We start from the raw sequence: 21,906 nt of genomic DNA, 5'->3' as shown, positions 1-21,906 counted from the left end.
TGAACACATCCCCTTCCATCCAGTGGGTGGGTTGGAGGGTAGAAGCAATGTAAATAAGGATATGGGTGCGGTGGAGGACCTTGGGGTCTCAGATTTCAGCAGTGCCCTGTGCAACACCAAAATTCTGCACCGCCTGCCTCACCTTCCATTCTACATAATAGTTGCAGAGCCCCCTGCAGCGCCCATGTGGATCCATGCCCAGTGAAATGCGGATTTTAGGTTGTGCCCCCCTAAACCCACCTCTGGTGGGGACAAGGGTCACATTCCTCTCTCCTTGCAAATGCATGGGGAAATAACTTCTGGAAGGGGTGTGTGTGTCTCCGTTCTCAATCAACCTGGTAGCACACACAGCCCACAAATGCATTTTTTAGATTCTTTATTTTGTTCTGCTTTTCTGAGGGCATTTGCCCAATCTGTGGCAACTGACCAAACTGCAGGAGGCAGTGGAAGACAGGAGTGCCTGGCGTGCTCTGGTCCATGGGGTCATGAAGAGTCGGACACGACTAAACGATTAAACAACAACAACAACAACAATGGCAGCTATAATACTGAGCTTGGCAGCTTCTGCCAATACATTTTGCGCTATGATACAGCAATGAAGTAGTATCACTCAGAGCCTCTTTTTTGAATGGCTGGAATTGCTGCTAAAGCTACATGGAAGCAGCAACTGGGGGGAAAAATATTTCCCAGTGGGATCCCCAGTGTCTATGGCAGGTCAACCTGTCCAAAATCTGCAAAGTGGTTGTGAATATAAAATGAGAACATAGCTGAACCCACTCTGCATCCTCAAGTGTGGATCAAAGGCCTCTAAGTCAGTTGTCAGGTCTTGTGCCATCTGATATATGTTCAGACAGCCTTGTAATGCTGTAGGGAAGCAAAGGGAGCCCACAAGTTATTATCATCTCAACCTCACCCACACATCAAATACCTTGCATTCTTGAGGAAGCCAGGACACCCCATCTCAACAATGCTGCTGTAGAGGAAGGCTTACACAGCAAGCTCAGCGAAGACACTTTTGCAGACTGTGTAACATTGGGGGGAAAGCAGGTAATCTTCATAATCACCCAGAAGATCAGGTGCTCCTAATAATATCAATGGATAATTTGATGAGCAGGTAACATAGGGTGATTGGGGGTAGTCATTTTCTTGTTACTGCTTTCCTTTATCAACAGGGGAAGGCCCATAGCTGATCTGCAGAGCACCTGATCTGCATGCAGAAGGTACTACGTCCAGACACCAGCATCTCTTAAGGCTGTGAAAGACACCTGTCTGAAACTATCCTGTGTAGGTAGGCAATACTGAGCTAGATGGACCAAAAATCTGACTTCTTACACGGCAGCCCTCTATGCTCCTAAGATTAAATCAGTTTAGGTTTCATTATTGGATCAAGTTATTTAAAAGCTTTCTCTATATTCTTTTTTTTTTTTTTTGCTTTATACTATATATTTCCCCCCCCTGATAACAACCTTTTGTGTGGTGTTTTTAATATAGCTTTTATGATATTTAACTTCTATTTTTTGCATATATTGTTAGCATTGTATTAATGGCTTCCCCCCTTACCACCATTTCATTTGTGATGTAGTCTTGTGAAGTACTGCATTTCATAAAAATAACCCACCTGTGAAATAATATCTGCTGCTCCTGCATGCAGTGAGTTAGGTCTATTCAGACTTTTACTGTCAAGCCCACCCCTCCCTTCTTCTTTTTGTTTTAAATATAAACTCATTTAATTCCTCAACATTTATAGTACATTAAATTCAGGAATGCCAACAGCCTCTTTATTCTAGTGCAGTAATTCAAGCTAGTAAAAAAAGTCTGTTTGCAGACTAAGGGCACCACTTTGGAAAATAATTTATAAAGGTGGTCATTACTTCCAACAGCAAAGTGAGGATTTGGCTAGGACAGGACACAAACTGCATTCAGCATCTCAGCTGGACTAACATCCTAGTGACCTTCACATTGAATAACATTTCTGGTAAACAGCTTTGCCTGGACACTGGAATACAAAGTGATAAAGAAGCTGGACTGGGGACAAAAACTCTGGTGGCCAACATTTTGCCTACCACAGCTCATTGTGTTGATACCACAAGATCCTGAAGCATTTTTCAAGCCATCCCATCTTCATCAACCATCTGAGAAAAGTCACTGGACAGAAATCCAACCACACCGTGGAAATAATTAACAGTTAGCAATGGGGAAGAAAGGCGATTCCGTTCAGTGTCATAGGTGAACCTCTCTGATTCACACTTTGCGCAAACTGAAACACGATTTTCCTTCGACATTTTCACCTCTCTGAATTTGAAATGCAGACCCCCAACCACGTAATGTCTACAAAAATCCATATAGTAGGGGGAAGAGTGTATAAAAGTGCATTGATTAGCAAAAATAACATACAAAAAGATGTTATATTTGCAAGACTGCTTTGCATAAACATGCACATTAGGAAAAATTGCATGCAAACATGTGGACATTAGGGGAAGTGTGCCCTAAAATGCTGATAGATTTTCATAAGGACTTTAAAAAGTCCCCAGGCTGGAAAAGTGCAGAACTGTACTGTATTTAAGATTGAAAAAATGAGAAACTGAAACTGAAACTGACAAATTCACCCAGTGCAATCTTATACATGCCTGTTCAGAGGTAAAGCTTATTCAATTTGATAAGGTTGCACTGTAAAAGGCTGGTTTAGCCTGACTAAACAGTTGGTTCATGTTAGCCTTCTAATCCTCATTCAGTAATCATCAGCATTTTACCATGTTTCTGACATTCTACAGTGGTACCTCGGGATAAGTACTTAATTCGTTCCGGAGGTCTGTTCTTAACCTGAAACTGTTCTTAACCTGAAACACCACTTTAGCTAATGGGGCCTCCTGCTGCTGCCGCCGTGCTGCCAGAGCACGATTTCTGTTCTTATCCTGAAGCAAAGTTATTAACCTGAGGTAATATTTCTGGGTTAGCGGAATCTGTAACCTGAAGCGTATGTAACCTGAAGCATATGTAACCCGAGGTACCACTGTATTAGTAAGCACTCACATTTTCCTTTCAACTCTTCTGTCTCTTTAAAGAGTTGTCATTTGTTTTGTATGATTGTTTCTAAGCTTGAACCTGATTATTTAAAACATTTACACATTGCTGCTGCCGTGAGTGCTGGAAGGAAGACTGCTCCCTGCTGCAAGGCCCATTTCCACCTGGCCTAGGGGACGGATCCCAGACTCATCCTGAAAAGCCAAAAGAGGCTCCTGGGAGACCACTGGGACATTGCTGGAACAACTCTTGGGTCAGGGAAACTGGCTGAAATGTTTTACAATGTTTAAAACAGTTCTAATTTTGGTTCCTCTGTTTTGTTTTTGTCAGGCTGGGGCTAGTTAAATGTTTAGTTGGGGTTGGCAGTTATTTTAATTTGGGTATAACTTTAAACTGTTTATTTTTGTTGTTATTATTGGTTTCTATTGATTTATTGGTTTGTTTGTTGCCTTTATAGGATATTCTGTTTTTTAATGTTTGATGTTTTGTTTTTTTATATGTGCTGCAAGCTGCTCAAGAGTGACTAGGGATGAATTTAGCTGCATCAGATGCTCTCCAGCTCCTGAGAGTTTCAAAACACTTTCTTAGTAGACCACAAATGAAACGTGAGCCAGCAGTGTGGTGTGGCAGCTAAAGAGGCTAATGCAATTTTGAATTTCCAGCTTGCCAGTTGTAATAGCACTTCTCTCTTCTGCTCAGCTGGAGTTCAGATCTGGATGCCAGAGTTTAAGGAGAATATCAACAAACTGGAAGGTGTCTGGAGAGTAGCTTCCTGGTTTTTGTTAATTAATCTTTTCTTTTTTTTAACATTGCTATGTATTCAGTGATATCTTGGGAAGAGTCAAGCTTGGCTGCCATTTATTACAGTAGTTTCTGAGGAAGTACTGAAACAAAAATACATTCTGGAGTTTTCATCAATATTAACTGTACTACTGCATGAAATTTGTATTTCAACTCTACTGATGCATGGAATTTGTTTCATATACGGATATTAACTTTACTAATTATACTGGCTGTTGTACCTTGTTGAGAATTAGTTGTGTGTTTTGGATTTATATGTATGTGCATTACATTCTTTTATATTAGGTTGAATCTTTTATTGTATATACATTTTATTAATTCACCATTCATTTATTTATTAATCCATAATTTGGTTATTATGTTTGTGTTATTAAGGGACCTCTTCCTCTGGTTTATCTTTGTGCCTGGAGTGTGACGTCAACAAATGAGGAGGGATCTGAAGTCCAGCTCTTATGAGAATAGGTTGAAGGAGTTGGGTGTATTTAGCTTGGAGTAGAGATGATTAAGAGGCAATAGCATAGCTGTCTTCAAATACTTGGAAGGGCTGCCACATAGATACTGGAGCAAGTTTGTTTTCTTTTGCTCCAGAGTGGGTAGCCCCTTACTCAGTGGGTTCAAATTACAAAGAAAAAGGATTTAGACTAAACATTAGGGGGGAAACTTATTGATGGTATAAGCTGCTCAACAATGGAACAAATTGCTGCAGAAAGTGATAGGCTCTCCTTGGGTAGAGGTTTTAATGCAGAGGCTGGACAGCCACCTATTAGAAATACCGTAGTACTGGTTTTCTTGCATCAATAAACAGTTAGACTGGATGGTCTTTAAGATCTTTTCTGACTCTGGTTCTATTCTTCTTTCACATTTACAGTAGTACCTCGCAAGACGAATGCCTCGTAAGACGAAAAACTCGAAGACGAAAGAGTTTTTCATTTTTTGAGTTGCTTCGCAAGACGAATTTCCCTATGGGCTTGCTTTGCAAGACGAAAATGTCTTGCAAGTTTGATTTTCAATGCATTCCTATGGGAATCCGTGCTTCGCAAGACGAAAAAACTCGCAGAACGAATTAATTTCGTCTTGCGAGGTACCACTGTATTTATTTACCAAAATTTACATACTGCTTCATTGTTAAACTAAAAAACCCCACTCCTCGAAGTGGCTTACAAAAATAAAAAACATTTCAAATGACTTTTGTGAAGTTAAGTGCCAACAGTGTAGTTCCACCGCAGCGCATCTCTTTTGTAGAGACCCAGCTGGTCCCAAAATGATCCCCAGTTGCTTACAGATCTGAACTCTTCATCCTGACACCACATATTTAGTTAATATACACCGCTCTATCTGTTTTAGCAGCCTCTGCAAGAAGATCAAACCTATCCATTCTGAAGGAAATCAGCCCCAAGTACTCACTGGAAGGACAGATCCTGAAGCTGAGGCTCCAATACTTTGGCCACCTCATGAGAATAGAAGACTCCCTGGAAAAGACCCTGATGTTGGGAAAGACTGAGGGCACAAGGAGAAGGGGAAGACAGAGGACGAGATGGTTGGACAGTGTTCTCGAAGCTACCAGCATGAGTTTAACCAAACTAAGGGAGGCAGTGGAAGACAGGAGTGCCTGGCGTGCTCTGGTCCATGGGGTCACAAAGAGTCGGACACGACTAAACAACAACAAAGTGGACAGAACAGATACCATTTCTAAAAATGCTATCTTAGAATGTCCTCAGCGTCAGCTTCTTACCCACACTTGTTTTCCAGGACCTTACAGAGATATTTCCTAATGTCACTAGCACAGATAGTCAGGGTATGCAGTAGCTACATGACTAGATTCAGATCAGTTCAGCACTTTGGAAAGCAGCTTGCTCTGGTATGAAACACTTAGGAGGCTCAGGGCCTGAATCTGCTGCATCCCCCCCCCCCCACTATTATGGGGAATCAAAAATAGCTGCAACTCTCCCCTCCCGCCCCCCCCTTTGACAGACGTATGTGCAATCTGCAGGCATAGTAGCCCCTACAAACTGGATAAGGCCTGCAAAATTATAGGCAAATGGGTCCAGGCACCTTTAAAGTTCAGTTTGTGCGGATAGGAAAACGGTAAGAAATTTGCTTCGCCCTCTGTGGGTAATTACGAATATGGCATACATCACACAGATGTCTCTGGAAAAGTAGCATTTTCAGAAGCATGGGGCCAATAACAAGGGAGTAATGATAAATGTGTGGGGAACTTCAAGCTGGTGTTCTGCTCAATTGGCACTGTGAAGGAATGGGAACCTACTGGACTATTTGAATGGGCCTTGTATGATGGATTGATGCAAAGCATATGGGAATTTGCATCTTTGTTGTCTGCTACATCTCTTTCTTGATTTGAGGAGTTTAGAGTTAACGTGTGAAGCCTGATCTGCTTTGGGGCTCAGCAGAACTTCATTGTGTATGTGAGAAATGGGAGATCTCTTGTCCAAGAGTGGGGAAAATTAAAAGCCACTAATTTCCTGAAGCCTGCAGCTCAAGGGGCAGAGCATGTGATTGGCAGGGAGCAGGTAGAGAAAGGATATAGAAAAGGGAGCCAGGCTGGAGGTGGATCTAGCATAAGAAGAAAATGCTCTGTAAGCTTGGAAGAAAGGAGAGCCTGGTAAAGTGAGGGATGGTTTATGTTCAGGGAAAGTGGCTGGTACTTTAATCTACTTTATTTTGTTATTTTGCTCCACTGGGGAATTTGCTGAATTTGCATTTTTCCTTGAAACTCTGTATTTTCTTAGTATACCGTTGATTTGTTTCATAAACCTGTGTGGCCTCAGCTTATTGTAAACAACCTCATGTCTGGAAACCATAAACTGTGCTATTTTGAGAGACTTCAGGGAGACACAAGGCTAGAGTTTAGGCTGGTAGAGAAAGGGCACACTAGCAGAGAGAATTTTCCCCAGCAAGTTATTAAAAGGGGAAAGGGAGAGTGCAAGACATGGGTGCGTACTCTGCTGTGGCCAGATCTTCTTTCCCCTGGAAGCATGGGACCCAGGGTGCTGGGAGGCGGCTGTCACAGACACCTATTGATAGGTATGAATGTGTGAGAATGTGCCACAGAAGGACTTGAATGTCCAGCATTTCCAAGCAAATAGCTATGATAAGATCACAAAACAGACAAGAAGAAGATGATAAGTTGTTTCAACATATCCTCCTTAAAGCACTATATTTGGAGAGCTCTGTAAAACTATTCCCCTTCTGATTTGAACCTACGGATGACACTCTTAATAGGATCTCAGTATTGCTACATCACAAAAGCTCAAGACCTGAAAAATGTAACTGAAATTTTTTATTCATTAAAAAAACCCAAACATTGTGCAAAAACAATTACACTAACCCCAAACTGTGCACCAGTTAAGACTCTGCAAAACTGTTCCTTGAAATCCTATTGATTTCAATACTGTGTTCCCACTCTTAAGTTTATGCACATATTTAAATACTGTGTTGACAAAGGAAGCAATCCACTAAGCATGGCTGATCTGCAGTGCTTCCATCCATTTGAAGTGGAAACTGAGTTTGCATAGTCCCAGTGCCTTGGTGGAAGGGGGCACCTAGCTTAGTGCCACAGATAAACACTGCCTGAGTCTTTGCGCTAACAGCTTCCAACTGTTCTTCTTCCGCATTGTCCCGCAGTCAAAGAGAGAAGAAAAAAACAGTAAGGAATTAGGGGCCAATTCGGTTTTAGCACTTCTGAAGCCACTTAAGCTCTTTCCGATTATATTTCCGCTTGCCATTTTGTCCCTTCATTCCGCAACACTTTCATTCATTATACTTGGCCAGTTTTAATCTGGGTATAATGTTCATAGACTGGAGTTCTTGGAATAACAGTTTACAGGCATATGGTATGCGCAGGGAAGACACGTGACAGGAAGACTTGCAGTAATGGCACCTGAAAGATAGGAAAGAAACACCAAGGTCATTGTATATTTACGTAAAAGAGACAAAGAGATATATCCATTTCTTCATTGTATTTTATCACCATCTTTTGGCTAAATTCCTCCCAAGTTGGTTAAGAATTAATTGCAATAAAATAAATACAGGAAAAAAACAATTAAAATTCAATCAGCCTTTATATTGGTTAATTTATAAAATGTTAAATTAGGAGAGAGGTGAGAGTATTTGCATCACCGCCAAAATGGCTTTGTCCCTGGTTGCTACCTGCTTCACCTACGATGGTGAAGCACTTGGAGGAGAGAGTCTGCTGATGACCTCAAAACACAGGCAGGTTTATATGGGAACAGGTGTTCCTCCAGGTACAGAGGATCCCAAGGTACACAGGGCTTTAAAAAGTCAACAGCAACACTTCAAATTGTGCTCAGAAATGAGGTAGAAACTACTATTTAAATGTTTAGCTTGGGTAGCAAATGAAGGTGGCAAATCATAAGACTCTTGCTCTCTTAATCACCGCTATTTATGAAGAATTACTACTCTGCCCAAAGTCATCCAGTTGTGGTCACCTAAGGCAGGGTTAGCCAATGTAGTGCCTTCAGATGTTGCTGAACTACAGATCCCATCAGCTCCTGCTACCAAAGCCAATGGTCAGGGATGATGGGAGTTGTAGTCCAACAAAACTATGGAGGGCAACATGTTGGCTACCCCTGAGCTAAACTCTGTGTACTGGCACTACAGAGCTAAACCTAATGTAAAATAAAGCCAGGCAAATTGTTCCTATGGTAGACGAACAGCTGAAGAAGGAAAGTACATTACTTTCCCTACAGAGGGCAGAATGGCTGCCTTTGCAGCCAAGGAACAAAATAGCATCTTACCTAACCAAGACCCCAACTCTTCCCCCACTTCAACAGCAGTTCTGTTTAATTTCCCAACAATCCCAGGAAGAGCTGCTATGATAGAAGCATTCAGGGACATAGTAGGATTTTTAAACAGTGACTCTGCTCTTCCCCTTGAGCACCAGAAAAAAGGGGGGGGGGGGGTTCCAGGACAGTCCTTCCCTGTCAGGGTGCTGAACCCGAAACAGCTGCCTGGTGACACCTGGTGCTGATGCTGAACTTGTGTGTTGCAATTTCGGAACTGGATTATAGTATCACTTTGGTGACTGGTGGCTTTGAAAGTGCCGCTTTTGAGTAATTATTTTATACCTCTTTGCAAATTACATTTTAAGTATGAAATAGGTCAGCATTATCTTATAATGAGCTAATTCCAGTCTACAAAGAAGGGTCATTCTGTACGTGTTCCCTTCCTCTCCCACCCTACTTCCACTACTGGCCCACCTGCTGTAAATGTTTAATGTAAACTGGTGCGCTCCCCTAACTGCAGTACAAGTCTCTGTTGCAGCCCTGTATTACCAAGGAAACCTTCAGTCAGAGGCACAGAAATGTTAATTGTGGTATTCCAATTTAGGGGTGAAGAATGAGGTGCCCCCTCAATCTAATTTGTGTGCTGAATGAATGGCCAGACCTGTACTTGCTGGAGCTGAGAGGAAAGACAACAATACGTTCACCCACACACCACAATTAACAGGTTTCCCCGAGTACGCCTGACCAAAAGCAAAAGGGAGCCCACTAATTCAGTTGCTCATGGTTTCATTACGGCCAAGCACATACATTTTTAGGGATGATTAAAAAAGAAAAAGAAGGTGGTTTGGGCTGCTTGGATCTTACTCCCCAACCTGTGTAGGGAGATTAAAATCTTCGTCCCACAAGTCATTTGGCATCACATTGAAGCAGAGGCAATAGAGGGGGGAGGCGTGTGTGCCTGAGTCCTGTTTCCCCCACTGCATGTAGAAGAGCAAGGGGGCTAGAAAATTTCCAAAGAGCTTCCAGGATGTCAGTTTTCCTGGGTTGATCATATATGTAGCTGGGGATGCAGCTAAGGACACCATTAAGTTGGGCATTATCGTGCCTTTGAAATGCCCATAGGCATCATCCTAGAGCCTACCCAAAGCATGTTGGGAAGAGAAAATGGCAACCTGAAGACTAATCCTAGAAAGTGTTGCTTGGAGATATGAGACAACAGATCTTGTTTGCTCAGTGTGCAGTAGCTCAGTTGGGAGCATGAGACTCTTAATCTTAAGGTCATGGGTTCGAGACCCCTGTTGGGCAAAAGATTCCTGCATTGCAGGGGGTCAGACTAGATGACCCTCACGGTCCCTTCCAAGTCTACAATTCTATGATTCTAAGACAAATATAAATAATAAAATTTATCAACCGCAACCATCTCTTGTATACAGTTTGGTTGCATTTCTGGATAATGCACAGACCTAACTGCTTTGGGCAAGGGCTGCGGCTTGGTGGTAGAGCATTGGACTTGGATGCAGACGGTTCCAGAGTCAATCCCCAGCAAGACCAAGCAGGGCTGGGACAGACTCTGAAGAGCTGCTGCCAGTCAGTGTGGACAATGCTGAGCTAGATGGACCAATGGTCTGACCTAGTATCAGGCAACTTCCTGTGTTCCTAGAAGTCTGCTAGTGGTACAGCAGACTCCAAGATTGCCTCTCTATGTGCCCTGCCTCCCACTGCAGGGCTTCTTCAGGTGAAGATGGCAGAGTCAAGAAGAATGCACTTTCGACCGACTGGAAAGAAAGGCCAAGAGGTCGTGTGCACTCTTTTGGGCCCACACTGTTTATCCAATTCCCTTTCCTACTTCCCTGTGAATTATATAGCGCGATCTATGTGCATGATGCTTTACAAATGATGAGACAGGTCTCTGCCCCAAGGGGCTTGTAATCTATAATTCCAAACAGGGAAGACAGCAGGTGAAGAATGAAGGCTTATTTCCCTTAGGCCTGCCTACAAAAGGGTATGTGGAGCAAGAGGCTGTGCTGAAGGCTTCCCAGAAAGCCAAATACTTCCAGATCTGTGAAATAAAAATTTGGCTTAGCTCAACACGTCATCATTCTACTGGATTTTCAGCCTTGGCATCTGCTTTCCATATAGTCACCAATTCCACCCCTCTCAGCATGGCTTTCCAAAATAAGCATTTAGAAACTCCAGCTTAAGGCAAGGCGGCCTCCCACAACCTGGGGGCCTCTGGATGTTTGAGACTGCAACTCCCATCATCCCTGCCACCATGACCAGTGATCAGAGATGATGGGAATTGCAGTCCAAAATGTCTGGGGGCACCAGGTTGGGGAAGGCTGGTGTTAACGTCCTTGCCGAGTGCTTGAAATTCTGGACTAAGGCAATGCATAGCTGATGATTGCATAAAGTAAAAACATTCTGGATAGCATTGCTTTTACTCTGCTGTCCCCTCCTTGAAGGAGCCCAGTCCTAGTGCCAACAAAATTGTCCATTGTTAAGTTGCACTAGAAATGCTATCTGATTGATGGTTCTTGGCGATACGTCCAACTCAAATAGCCACCTTCCTTTTCAGTCTTCCATGTAGTTTTTAGAGTCGTGTCGTGCAATAAGCTTGTTTATATACCAATTCCTCACTAAAGCTGGCCAAGGCCATTTCAGAGGTCTGGAGCTGCTGTAATTGCCTAGTTTCTATTGTGTTGCTCATTACAGGGCTGCTTGGCTCCCACTATTGACAGACAGAACACATCATCACCTAATAAGAACCTAATAACTGGATAAGAAACCCAATTACAGGTTATGCTCGCCCAACCAGTAAATACATTAGAAGACCAGAATTGCATGCCTTTCCAGAGTTTATATAGAGCAAATCACAACATTTGAACAAGTTTTGTGAAATTGCAAATGCCATTCTTCATATTTCCCTTAAAACTGTAATCTTTTCCTGTAGTAAGTGGCCATAGCTATGGATTGTAATTTTCTGAATATTTATCATTTAATTTTTTTTAATGGAACCCAACAACGGACACAATCATGTGAACCTCAGCGTTAAAAACAAAAAACAAAAACTAGTTTATAATCCTTATGAAAGTATGAAAAGTAGTCTAAAGATTCCAAGTTCAAATGTTCAAGAAGCAAAGCTCCTACACCTTCCATGGCTACATGCATCTTTTTTATAGTCTTCAATTGCTTTCCTCTGATCTCTAAAAACCTCTAGTTCTCGTTTCTTCCTTTTGAGGCTATACTACACTTGGCAAAGCATCTGCAAGCATATTGAGGATGCAGAATCTTCTCTGCTTTGCTGCAAGGAAAAAAACCAACCCTTTCTGCACTTGCAGATAAATATATGCCGTGTATAATGCTAGCCTTTATGTTTTCTACATCCACCAAATACCAAAGGAAAATATATATATGAGAGTCTAAATTAAAGCCTTTAAGCTTTATGAAAAGAGCGAAATGACATTCAAAATGCCCAGTGCCTGAAAAGCCACATGATGATGGTTTATATGTATAATTTGTCTTGGCATGAAAAGCTGGTTGTCAGAGTTGGAACTGGGCGTGGTGGCATACAGTCCTTTAAGGAAGCCCACTGATCTTTTAACGTGTTTTTTGCCTAAAGGAAAAGGTGGTTGGGTTCTGGCCAATGTTGCCATTGTGCAAATGGGGGAAGATTTCTGCTCATGTAATGGGACTTCACCCTGTAGCCACCCTCCACCACGCACCCTCAAAACTCTGCTTCAGGAGGTTGGGAGGCCCTTTAGAGCAGATTTATGGGGAAGTAGGAGTTCTGTTGCTCGAGTGGAAGTTTGTTTGCACAGCACTGGATACAACCCATAGCATTTCCCCTTTCCATTACCTTAGTAATACTTCAGGTGTCTGTCTCCATTTATCAGGTCTTAAGTGTTTTGAGTACACTGTGTAGCAATCTGTTCCCCATTCAGTCACTTCTGGGCTTCTAATCTCTCTACCTCCCTTTTGATCTTTCAGCTTAGTACCACTACTTCTGTACTCCTTTCCTCTGGGCCTTGTATAGTGGTTTCTTCCCAGAGGAAGTGACTTTTCACATCTTTAAGAGAAGCAGCAGTGTTCACCAACGTTCTATTGCAGGTGCCTTCCCCCGCAATAGAGAAAATTCTCATGACGTTCCATTACACTATAGCAATTCATCCAGTGGTTAGCAAGTGGTTTGTAATTGACAGTTGTTGTTTTTTAAGATTAAAAGAAGAGTAACTGAATAAAGCTTTTAGGACTGTGCAAGCCAACAGGAGTCTTGCCCCGTGCAAATAACAGTCTATAAGTCCTTTTCCGTCTGTGCCATGAGAAAGAAGCAAAGCTTCAAGAATTTTCTAGGTTAAACAGGAAAAGCCATGCACACAGGTAAGGCCAGGGAGGGCGACTTGATTTTACAAGCAAAATTTGCAGGGAGGAAAAAAAGTCTCCTTCACAATCTCTGTTACATCCCTTCCCTCTGCTTTTGCTCTGCACGAGTCCAAGCCACTGAACAAAAGGTATAGTCCCACTAAGTTTTTTGCCAGCCTTTTCAGTGTGGTCTAATTTGGATCTTAGATGAGAAAAGGACATTGACACAGCTGGCCTCCTCTCTTCTGAAAGCACTGTGATAAGTCAGCTATTTGTAACATGGGTGATACATGCAATCACATCTTTGTCTCAATTCCTACACTCAGCCCTTTTTGTTTGCCTAAGTTTAGATGGTAGCTTTTCTTTTTATATATATATATATATATATATATGGTTGGAATATCTCCAGAAAAGTAGATAATTTTCTGCCAAAAACACAAGGGAGAGCCCAATTCCCTTTTAAATGATTTTTGTCCTGTAAAGACATAATCCAGAAGCTCTGCGGGCACTACAAAAACTTCACTAAACCCCTGACTAGAAGGACTAAATAATCTTTGAGGTTTGCTTTGTAAGAAGAACATAGGCATCACATTAATACCAAGAATAAATTATTAGCATTTTTTAAAAAAAGTCTTGTAAAGAGCTACCTTCCTCCGAGTTTGGAATTACAAATATCCTCTGTGTCACAGGTCAAAATGCAACTTGTGCAAAGCACCGTATTACATTCATTTGTCGAGGGAAAGCTTTCACTTAACGTAAAAGCAGGGACCACACACATATGCAAGCTTCTGGGTAAACCACATTGAAACATTAAAAATTCAGTTGTCTGCTTACCAGCCAGAGTAGCCTAACAATCCACATTGGCCACACACATCCACTTCAAATGCGTCGCTCGAAATCATAAGTCTTTCCAGCAGTAGCATGCTAGCTCCATAGCCTATCAGGCAATCCCGTTCCATTTCTCCCAGCCGTAAGCCTCCATCACGGGAGCGGCCTTCCGTCGGTTGCCTTTCAATCAAACAGGTAGAGACTTTCGGGAATGTTGTCCCACTGAAACAGGTAATCCCACCCCCCAAAATAAACCACACCAGAATGCTGCTAAACGTTCAGCGTCAAAAGAGTGTCTATCTCTACTACAGGAGTCTAGAGCAGGATTAGCCAACATGGAACCCTCCAAATGTCGATGGATTCCCATGAACCCCAATCAGCACGATCAATAGTGACAGATGATGGGTGTTGTAGTTCGGCAACATCTGGAGGGCATGACACTGGCTATCCCCGGTCTATGTAAGGCTCATATGTATGGTCTAACTTAAGGCTGTAATTAGGCCCAATGATCCAAAAGGAATGAGGCTGGCCTAAGAAGAGGCACATACAGCAGAAAAGGGGCATGCATTGCTCCCTGGTCTTCATTCATTCGGCTTATAAAGGGTGACTGGGTGTGGAGAAGTAGAAGAATGGGAAGAGGCTTCGATTCAGCTAGAAGACCACTTACTGCTTCTAACCAAAAATATATATAATAATGTCTCCCCACCTGCTATGTGAATTGTGTATTTTTCTTTTTAAGTAGCAACCTGACTCCCCCTCCCTTTTCAAATCAAAGAACGCCAACACGTCATTCCCTGGCTTCAAAATGACCCGTTTACATATTTTCAAGCTATAGTTGAAGCTTTTGCATTCTGTGCATGATTCTACACGTGTATAGCTGTTGAGAAATGGAGCAGACCTGAAGGCTGCCTTTTGGTGTTGTGCATTTGTGCTTGTGATCCTGTCTCTGCCATACCTGGTAAGGACAGCTCTGGGCCCTCGAGCTCTTGCATGCATCTTATCCAAAACCATGTGCTTCAGTTTCTGGTAATACACTGGCCCAAAATAGATGTAGGCTTCTAATGGCTCCCTGAGAGGGAAGAAGAAAGTTTGTTTCAGAGAAGCTAAGAAAGTATTGTTTATATAAATAAGATTACAAAAAGGAAAACAGGTATTAGTGACTGTGAGAGTGAGTAGGATAAATCCCAGTTCCCCAAGTCCTGCACTTTCACCAACCACTAGGCTTCTGGTTGACCACATTCTCTGCACCCCCTTCAGAAATAACCCACGGAGAACTTCAGGAGCCATCCCTTGCAGACCTGAGAAGCTTCAGCCAGACACTTGATCTTGCAAAACATGAAAGGATTCAACACAGATCATGGTGCATAAGAGCCCTAGAGCTGGTGCACTGCAAATACAAACAGCTTGTTATTTCAGGGTCTCAATGCCATGGAGCTCTGGACTTCAAGCAGGTACCACACTACACACAGCAAGTCAGCCAAACCAATCTCTCTCTCCTTCCCCCCACCCAATCCAGCTTTCAGTAGAAATTCCTGGCAAAGACTTTTGATGCAGGTACTAGAGGTAGAAAGCCGGAAGATGGGAGGAATGGAAGTGGAAAGTAAGCAGGAACAATGGAATGTGGTAGCCTCAGAAGCAGGAAATTACCTGACAGGGGTTGGTACACCTGCCTCCTCTTCTGCCTTAGACTCTGTGGGCAAAAGGGGTATTTTGGATATGGCGAGTGCCTTCTCTTTTCCTCTCACTCACTGCTCTGTGATTAAAGAACACTTTCCATACAGCTCACTGGAAGAGCATGTTTCATTGATTTCATTGATTTCTATGGAAGAAGTGGAATGATCTGCAGTTCATGGGGGCAGGGAAAGATGATACCTCTGTGGATACATCCAAGAATAACTAAAATGTTAACTAGCTTCAAGAGAGCTCCTCCAGCTATTAAGATTCCAGGTCATGGGAGAGTTTCCATAAGTCATCCTCTTAAGTCAGTCTAAGTCAGTCTATAAGCTGGCATGTGGAACCGCTCCTGAATTCTTGGTAGGTACAATTGCAATCCATTGCTGTTACATGACCTTCAAGAAAATTATTGGAACTGAAAATGATAGTGTGGGAGAAGGGAAGCAGTTTTAGGCACCCGAAGCAAATGTAGACAAATTAGAGGATTTCAAAAAACACATTGTGGGGCAAAAGAAAACATTTTCCACCCTGCATAATTTCCCTAAAGGAGTCATACTACCCATGTTTTTCAGCTATGATCATCCTCATCTATTAAGCCTTGTAACTAAAAGGTCTCCAAGTGACTTACAACACATTTTAAAATGCAAATGCATTATACCATTAAGAGATTCATACAAAACACCTGCAGTTCATTAAGATAAATAAATGTATTTCCCCCTATCCTTAACTGGAGTAGCAAACCAGATTTAGGACAAGCAAAGATATAGTTTATGAAAGAGGAAGAATTGACAGATGGAACAGGTTAGTGGCCCAGATTATGTTGGTGTTAGAGTGGGGGGGGGGAGGATGTGGTAGAAAATAGAAAGGTAGGATTAAGATACATTTTAAAAACACAGACGCGTTGGGCCATATGGCCTTGTCTTGCTTCCTAAACCTTCTCATATTCCTTTGAACTCCGCATCTCTGAAGACAGTCTGATCAACACAGCAGGAAGTTAACAGACCAGCCAACTATGCCAGACCGACTCCACAATTGGCAAAAGCCGCTCACAAAAATCCCAACGGACAAGCACCTGCCTTCAATGTTGTATTTTGCTATTGCGTTTGGTTTAAGGCTGCTAATCATATTCCAAGAGCACACAGCACCTCTGCCAAAACTGCTTAGAACTTTTTGTATTTTAAGTGACAAAAAAAAACCTCACTGCAAGAAGAAGCCAGCTTCTTAATTTTGTTTGAAGCTCTAGTGGCAGGGTTCTTTTTTAATAATAATAAAAAACCATGTGCAGCTATTCACATTAAAGTTATGCACATATGGGACTATTAGATATTAGAAACAGGAACATGTATACGGCACAGCAGTCGCCTGCAGGAGGTTCTTACCCGGTAATGCCAGATGTTACATAGTCCTTCCCCAGGTAGTTATACCCGTGACGCACAAGATCTTCACACACGTCCTTCACTTTACTCCCGCCAAATGCAGTTCCGTAGTGAAATCTGCCATCCAGGACACCAGCTTTTCCGGCCAGAAGTTCAATTAGTTTTCCCACCTACGCAGCAGAAAGCAGAGATCTTTTAAGTTTGGCGAGACCTCTCCAAATATTGTAGTCTTCTAGAGATTTCTCCCTACAGCTGTCTAAAGTGCAAAGAGAAGGAACTGACGAGGATAAACAAAATCCTGTGGGCAAATACTAGTCCAAACAAGACAGGCAACTAGGCCCGCGTATCCAAGGGGATACTGGGCTTGTGTCTCTTGTTGCATGGCAAACTGAAGGGACTTTCAGCAGCAAGCTGCCTGTGAGGTGGAAGGGGAGGCTGCCGTTCAAATAATCAGTCAATTAATATGTCCCACTGGGTGGGTCCAAACCCATGAGCACACTTAAAGCAGCTTTTCAGACCCCAGACAGAAACCTGAAGTTGATCCTATATTCTGTAATCATGGCCAATGTTAGGTAGAACAAGTGAGCTGTTTGAAATGCAGTGGTACCTCGGGTTAAGTACTTAATTCGTTCCGGAGGTCTGTTCTTAACCTGAAACTGTTCTTAACCTGAAGCACCACTTTAGCTAATGGGGCCTCCCACTGCTGTTGCGCCGCCGAAGCACAATTTCTGTTCTCATCCTGAAGCAAAGTTCTTAACCTGAGGTACTATTTCTAGGTTAGCGGAGTATGTAACCTGAAATGTATGTAACCTGAAGCGTATGTAACCCGAGGTACCACTGTAGATTGAATTTGGATATTTTAAAAAGGCAGCATGGTGTGTGTGTGTGTGTGTGTGTGTGTGTGTGCAAGTGAGCTGTTTGAAATACAGTGGTACCTTGGGTTAAGTACTTAATTCGTTCCGGAGGTCTGTTCTTAACCTGAAACTGTTCTTAACCTGAAGCACCACTTTAGCTAACGGGGCCTCCCACTGCTGTTGCGCCGCCGAAGCACGATTTCTGTTCTCATCCTAACCTGAGGTACTATTTCTAGGTTAGCGGAGTATGTAACCTGAAATGTATGTAACCTGAAGCGTATGTAACCCGAGGTACCACTGTAGATTGAATTTGGATATTTTACAAAGGCAGCATGTTGTGTGTGTGTGTGTGTGTGTGTGTGTGTGTGTGTGTGTGTATATATATATATATATATATATATATATATATATATATATATTGTGTGTGTGTGTGTGTGTGTCAAGGAAGGGGAGAGGAGGTTGTGAAATTTTCAGCATCAGGTACCAAAATTACTAGGTTGGCTTTGGGTACTATGCACCCTGAATTGTGGGAATGGGCGAGGGCATTTGTTGCTCCACCTCAGGCTGCAAAATGCCTTGAGCTGGCACTTAGCCAGGCAGTTCTCCTGAACCTCTTCATGTTATTCCCACACAGACCAATGTCTGTCAGCACTGGAGAGCACTACCTGTCAAGATACCCAACTTTCCTATTCCACCTACTGCCCTATGAAGAATAATGCACATTGTAAAAACTTGCATTTTTCTTTTATTAACAGTAAATAGATATTTACCCCAAAAGGGTGAGTAGCACTTTTAAATGATGCATTAAGGTCAAGTACTTTAAAAATGTTACAAACCGTCATACGAGATGGGAAGCCGTGGGGATTCATGATAATATCAGGACAGATTCCTGAATCACAAAATGGCATGTCCTCCTGAGGCATAATCAGGCCGCAAACCCCTGAAACACAGAATATATACAGGTTTTTCAAAGGACAAAAGCAAGCAATTCATTTTGCAGAGCCAAAATGATGTTTCTGGGCAAGAGTTAGATGCTATTTTAGCCTATCCAATTAAAAATAGTTCACTCAAAAACAGACATTCCCTTGCTAAAGATGTTCATGAAAATGTAGCTAACAATACTGACTAGGATAAATGAAAGATGCAGACTTTAAAAAAAATCATTTTGCACTGATTAACACCACCACTTAGCATCCTACAATCCGGACTACTCTGTACTTTGTGAGAGTCAAGCCATTTTGCAGAGGCTTTTATCTGAGCTACTGACCCCAGAATATGTATTCCTTCTAAACTCAGGCCCAACACAGAAAGTTTGAGGAAACTGAGAGTGGGGGAATCCTCTAATGTTCCTTGTCTTTATTTACTGAGTGGGGTACAACTTTGGTCCACCTGTCAGAGGGAAGGACTTCTGCTTGTAAAAGGAACTTCCCTCCCTGCCCTGCAGAAGGTTGGGGAAACATTAGCAATATTGGATTAAAGGTAAAGGTACCCCTGCCCATTCGGGCCAGTCTTGTTAGACTCTAGGGTTGTGCGCTCATCTCGCTCTAGAGGCCGGGAGCCAGCACTGTCCGGAGACACTTCCGGGTCACGTGGCCAGCGTGACGAAGCTGCTATGGTGAGCCTGCACCAGCGCAGCACACGGAAACGCTGTTTACCTTCCCGCTATAAAGCGGTACCTATTTATCTACTTGCACTTAGGGGTGCTTTCGAACTGCTAGGTGGGCAGGAGCTGGGATCGAATGACGGAAGCTAACCCCGCCGCAGGGATTCGAACCGCTGACCATACGATCGGCAAGTCCTAGGCAGTGAGGTTTTACCCTCAGCGCCACCCGCGTCCCTGCAATACTGGATTACATGCGTCTAAATAACTTGAAAACCGTATGTGTTTATAAAAAAAACAAGGATGCATACAATCGAACCACAAACATTTAGAACAAGACATCTATTCTTTCCCAAGTCTATGCAAACCAAATTTTCTCACTGTGTTGGGTGGCTTTATTACAGGTGGGCAAAAAACTAGCTGAGCGGCACAGTAAAATGTTTTAAAATACTTTAGAGTTTGTAGATTTGTACAGTGAAGTGGGCAATACATTTTATAACTGGAGAAAAGAGTTTTGGACTAGGGAAGGTTAAGCAATGTTTACACACATGCTAAACAAGGGCTTACTCAACCAGGCACCTGCGGGGAAGGGCAAGAAGAGATCGTGATACTAAGGCTTGATCAGAAAACACCAACATCCACTGCCCAATTAAAAACACACACACAAAACAAAATAAGAACAGGGCCTAGGTGAATGGGATAGCTGTTAACAGTATTTGGAAGGATAGGTGCAATGAAAGAAGCAGATCAAGCATTTCTATAGTTTATTTTGTGTTTTTCAATTTAAAAAACCCACATGATTTCTAACATTATTACTGTTTCCTACCCCATAAAAAATCCCCGCCAAACCAATCTTTTGGTGGTAACACCATACCGACAAAAATCATTTTAGTAATTTTCTCACGTGTGAGAAATATACAAAAGAATAACACGTAAAATTTACACCCACTTCAATTGTGGATTTGGCCAAACATACATCCCTCCCCCTCCTCCAAACGAGGAAATTGTCTTTGGTTGCATGAGGAGGAAAGGGCACCTGTAAGCCAAAAATTAAATCTGCACTAACTTAAAATTACTTCAGGCGCTGGAAACCCTTTTATATGCCAAGACGGTTCCCATAGCAGACAGGCGCTGTGTTGTTTGTTTTGTGTGAAAGTGAATGATAAAAGATCCATGAAATCGACACAGAAAGGCAGAACAGCAGAAAGAACCGAGGCCCCTCCATCATAGCAGCTTCTACCCTTTGCTGACTTGTATAACAATGGAATCGAGACGTCCAACTGCAGATCTAACACAGCTGTGCATTTCATTAGATGAAGAGTACTAGTGACACAAGTAAATAATTAACTTATTCTGGTCCGCTGACTGTGCTTATGAGACCAGTCATAGCTGACAGATTTTAATACAAGTTAAACACAAAGAGAGCATAATGAGATTAGACGTTAAAACAAAATATTTAGACAGATTTGGAAGATGGGGCGAGTGGAGTGAACCCCATCCAACTCATCGGGCAACTTTGAAAGTTCTTCTTTCCAAAATAAGTGAAAAGTTCTTAATTCCAAGAAAAAATCTTTTAGCACTCTCGTTTGTAAATATAACTAATTAGCTTCCTAACTAACCAAAGCAGCATCGGTCTGTGAAGATCTGAGAAAGTACAACTGTACATCTGCAAAAACTCTTTTTTTTCTACAAGTTATTTTAAATTATTTTCAGCCAATTTAATATAGATATATTCTTTAATCAGAGAGATTTATTTATTTATAAAATAATGCCAGTCTACATATTACCTTAAATTTAATGTTCATGGCTATTTTAAAACAAGCTTTGTGTCGTTCTCAAGTTCTAGAAAGAAACAGAAACTGTTGACACATTTGCCATGCCACCTGTTTTAAGGTTCATTTCATGAGCCACAAAATAAGTATTTTGAGTAAAGCAGAATAATGCAAAGCAGTCTTCTAAAGGGGCTACGATGACTGCAGGACAACATCTCCAAGAAACTTTTTTTTTTTTTGGCTGCTGTTCTTTGCACACATTACTTGGGAGTAAACCCTACTGAAATCAACAGTACTTCCTTTTGCATATATGTGCATAGGATTACGTTGTCCTCCTTATTTGAAGATACATTGCATTTAGTTATATACAGTGCTTACAAAACTCTCCAGCAGTAAAAAAAACTAACCATGCTTAAACATTAAAAATCCAGCACGACTCAATCCAAAACTAAGAATTATTTCAAAATACCACTTTTTCATCAAGTAGCCTGACCTTACTAAAATATAGAACTTGCTTATGGAAGATCACCAGATATACACTTTAATAAAAATGCCTTGTATTGCTTCCTAAGCATTAGAGTGGAAGTGGACTTTCCACAGATCAGCGGCCTGCTTGGGTGATGAGGTCCTTCAGAAAGGACTTCACCCATTTTTTTCTGTCCCATCTGATGTGCATTTGGCAGGAACCTGAGAGAAGACCTTCTCACTAGGTATGCACAAACTTCAGAATTCCCTATCGAGCAAAGTCTGCTTAACCTTCGGGTTCTTTTCAAGTGACAAGTAGAAACCTTTTTTTAATTAGTATTTAAACAGGTGTTTGACCCATTGAGCTAATTTGTCTTGCTCTGCTGCACCGTA

The 21,906-nt window shown here is 42.1% G+C and overlaps 1 protein-coding gene and 1 long non-coding RNA gene across 2 annotated transcripts in view; one reads left to right on the top strand and one right to left on the bottom strand.

Moving 5' to 3' along the window:
• The first annotated feature begins 747 nt into the window (after positions 1–747).
• On the top strand, positions 748–4,651 carry LOC310826350. The gene is made up of 2 exons (XR_014555779.1): positions 748–1,284; positions 3,531–4,651. It is a non-coding gene; the product is annotated as an uncharacterized lncRNA (long non-coding RNA).
• A 2,454-nt stretch (positions 4,652–7,105) lies between these two features.
• POLR3B (RNA polymerase III subunit B) overlaps positions 7,106–21,906 on the bottom strand; it is a 60,777-nt gene continuing 45,976 nt past the window's right edge. Inside the window, exons 24-28 of the mRNA XM_083700046.1 lie at positions 18,513–18,616; positions 16,826–16,992; positions 14,728–14,841; positions 13,779–13,952; positions 7,106–7,720 (exon numbers count right to left, since the gene is read on the bottom strand). Of these exons, the coding sequence (XP_083556172.1) occupies positions 7,591–7,720; positions 13,779–13,952; positions 14,728–14,841; positions 16,826–16,992; positions 18,513–18,616 (689 nt within the window). The 3' untranslated portion in view covers positions 7,106–7,590. The remainder of the gene's footprint in view (positions 7,721–13,778; positions 13,953–14,727; positions 14,842–16,825; positions 16,993–18,512; positions 18,617–21,906) is intronic.

The sequence above is a fragment of the Podarcis gaigeae genome, assembly GCF_964106915.1.
Source record: "Podarcis gaigeae genome assembly, chromosome: 10".
Taxonomy (NCBI): domain Eukaryota; kingdom Metazoa; phylum Chordata; class Lepidosauria; order Squamata; family Lacertidae; genus Podarcis; species Podarcis gaigeae.
Note: the sequence above shows the minus strand (reverse complement) of the source record. Positions and strands in the feature narration are given on the sequence as shown.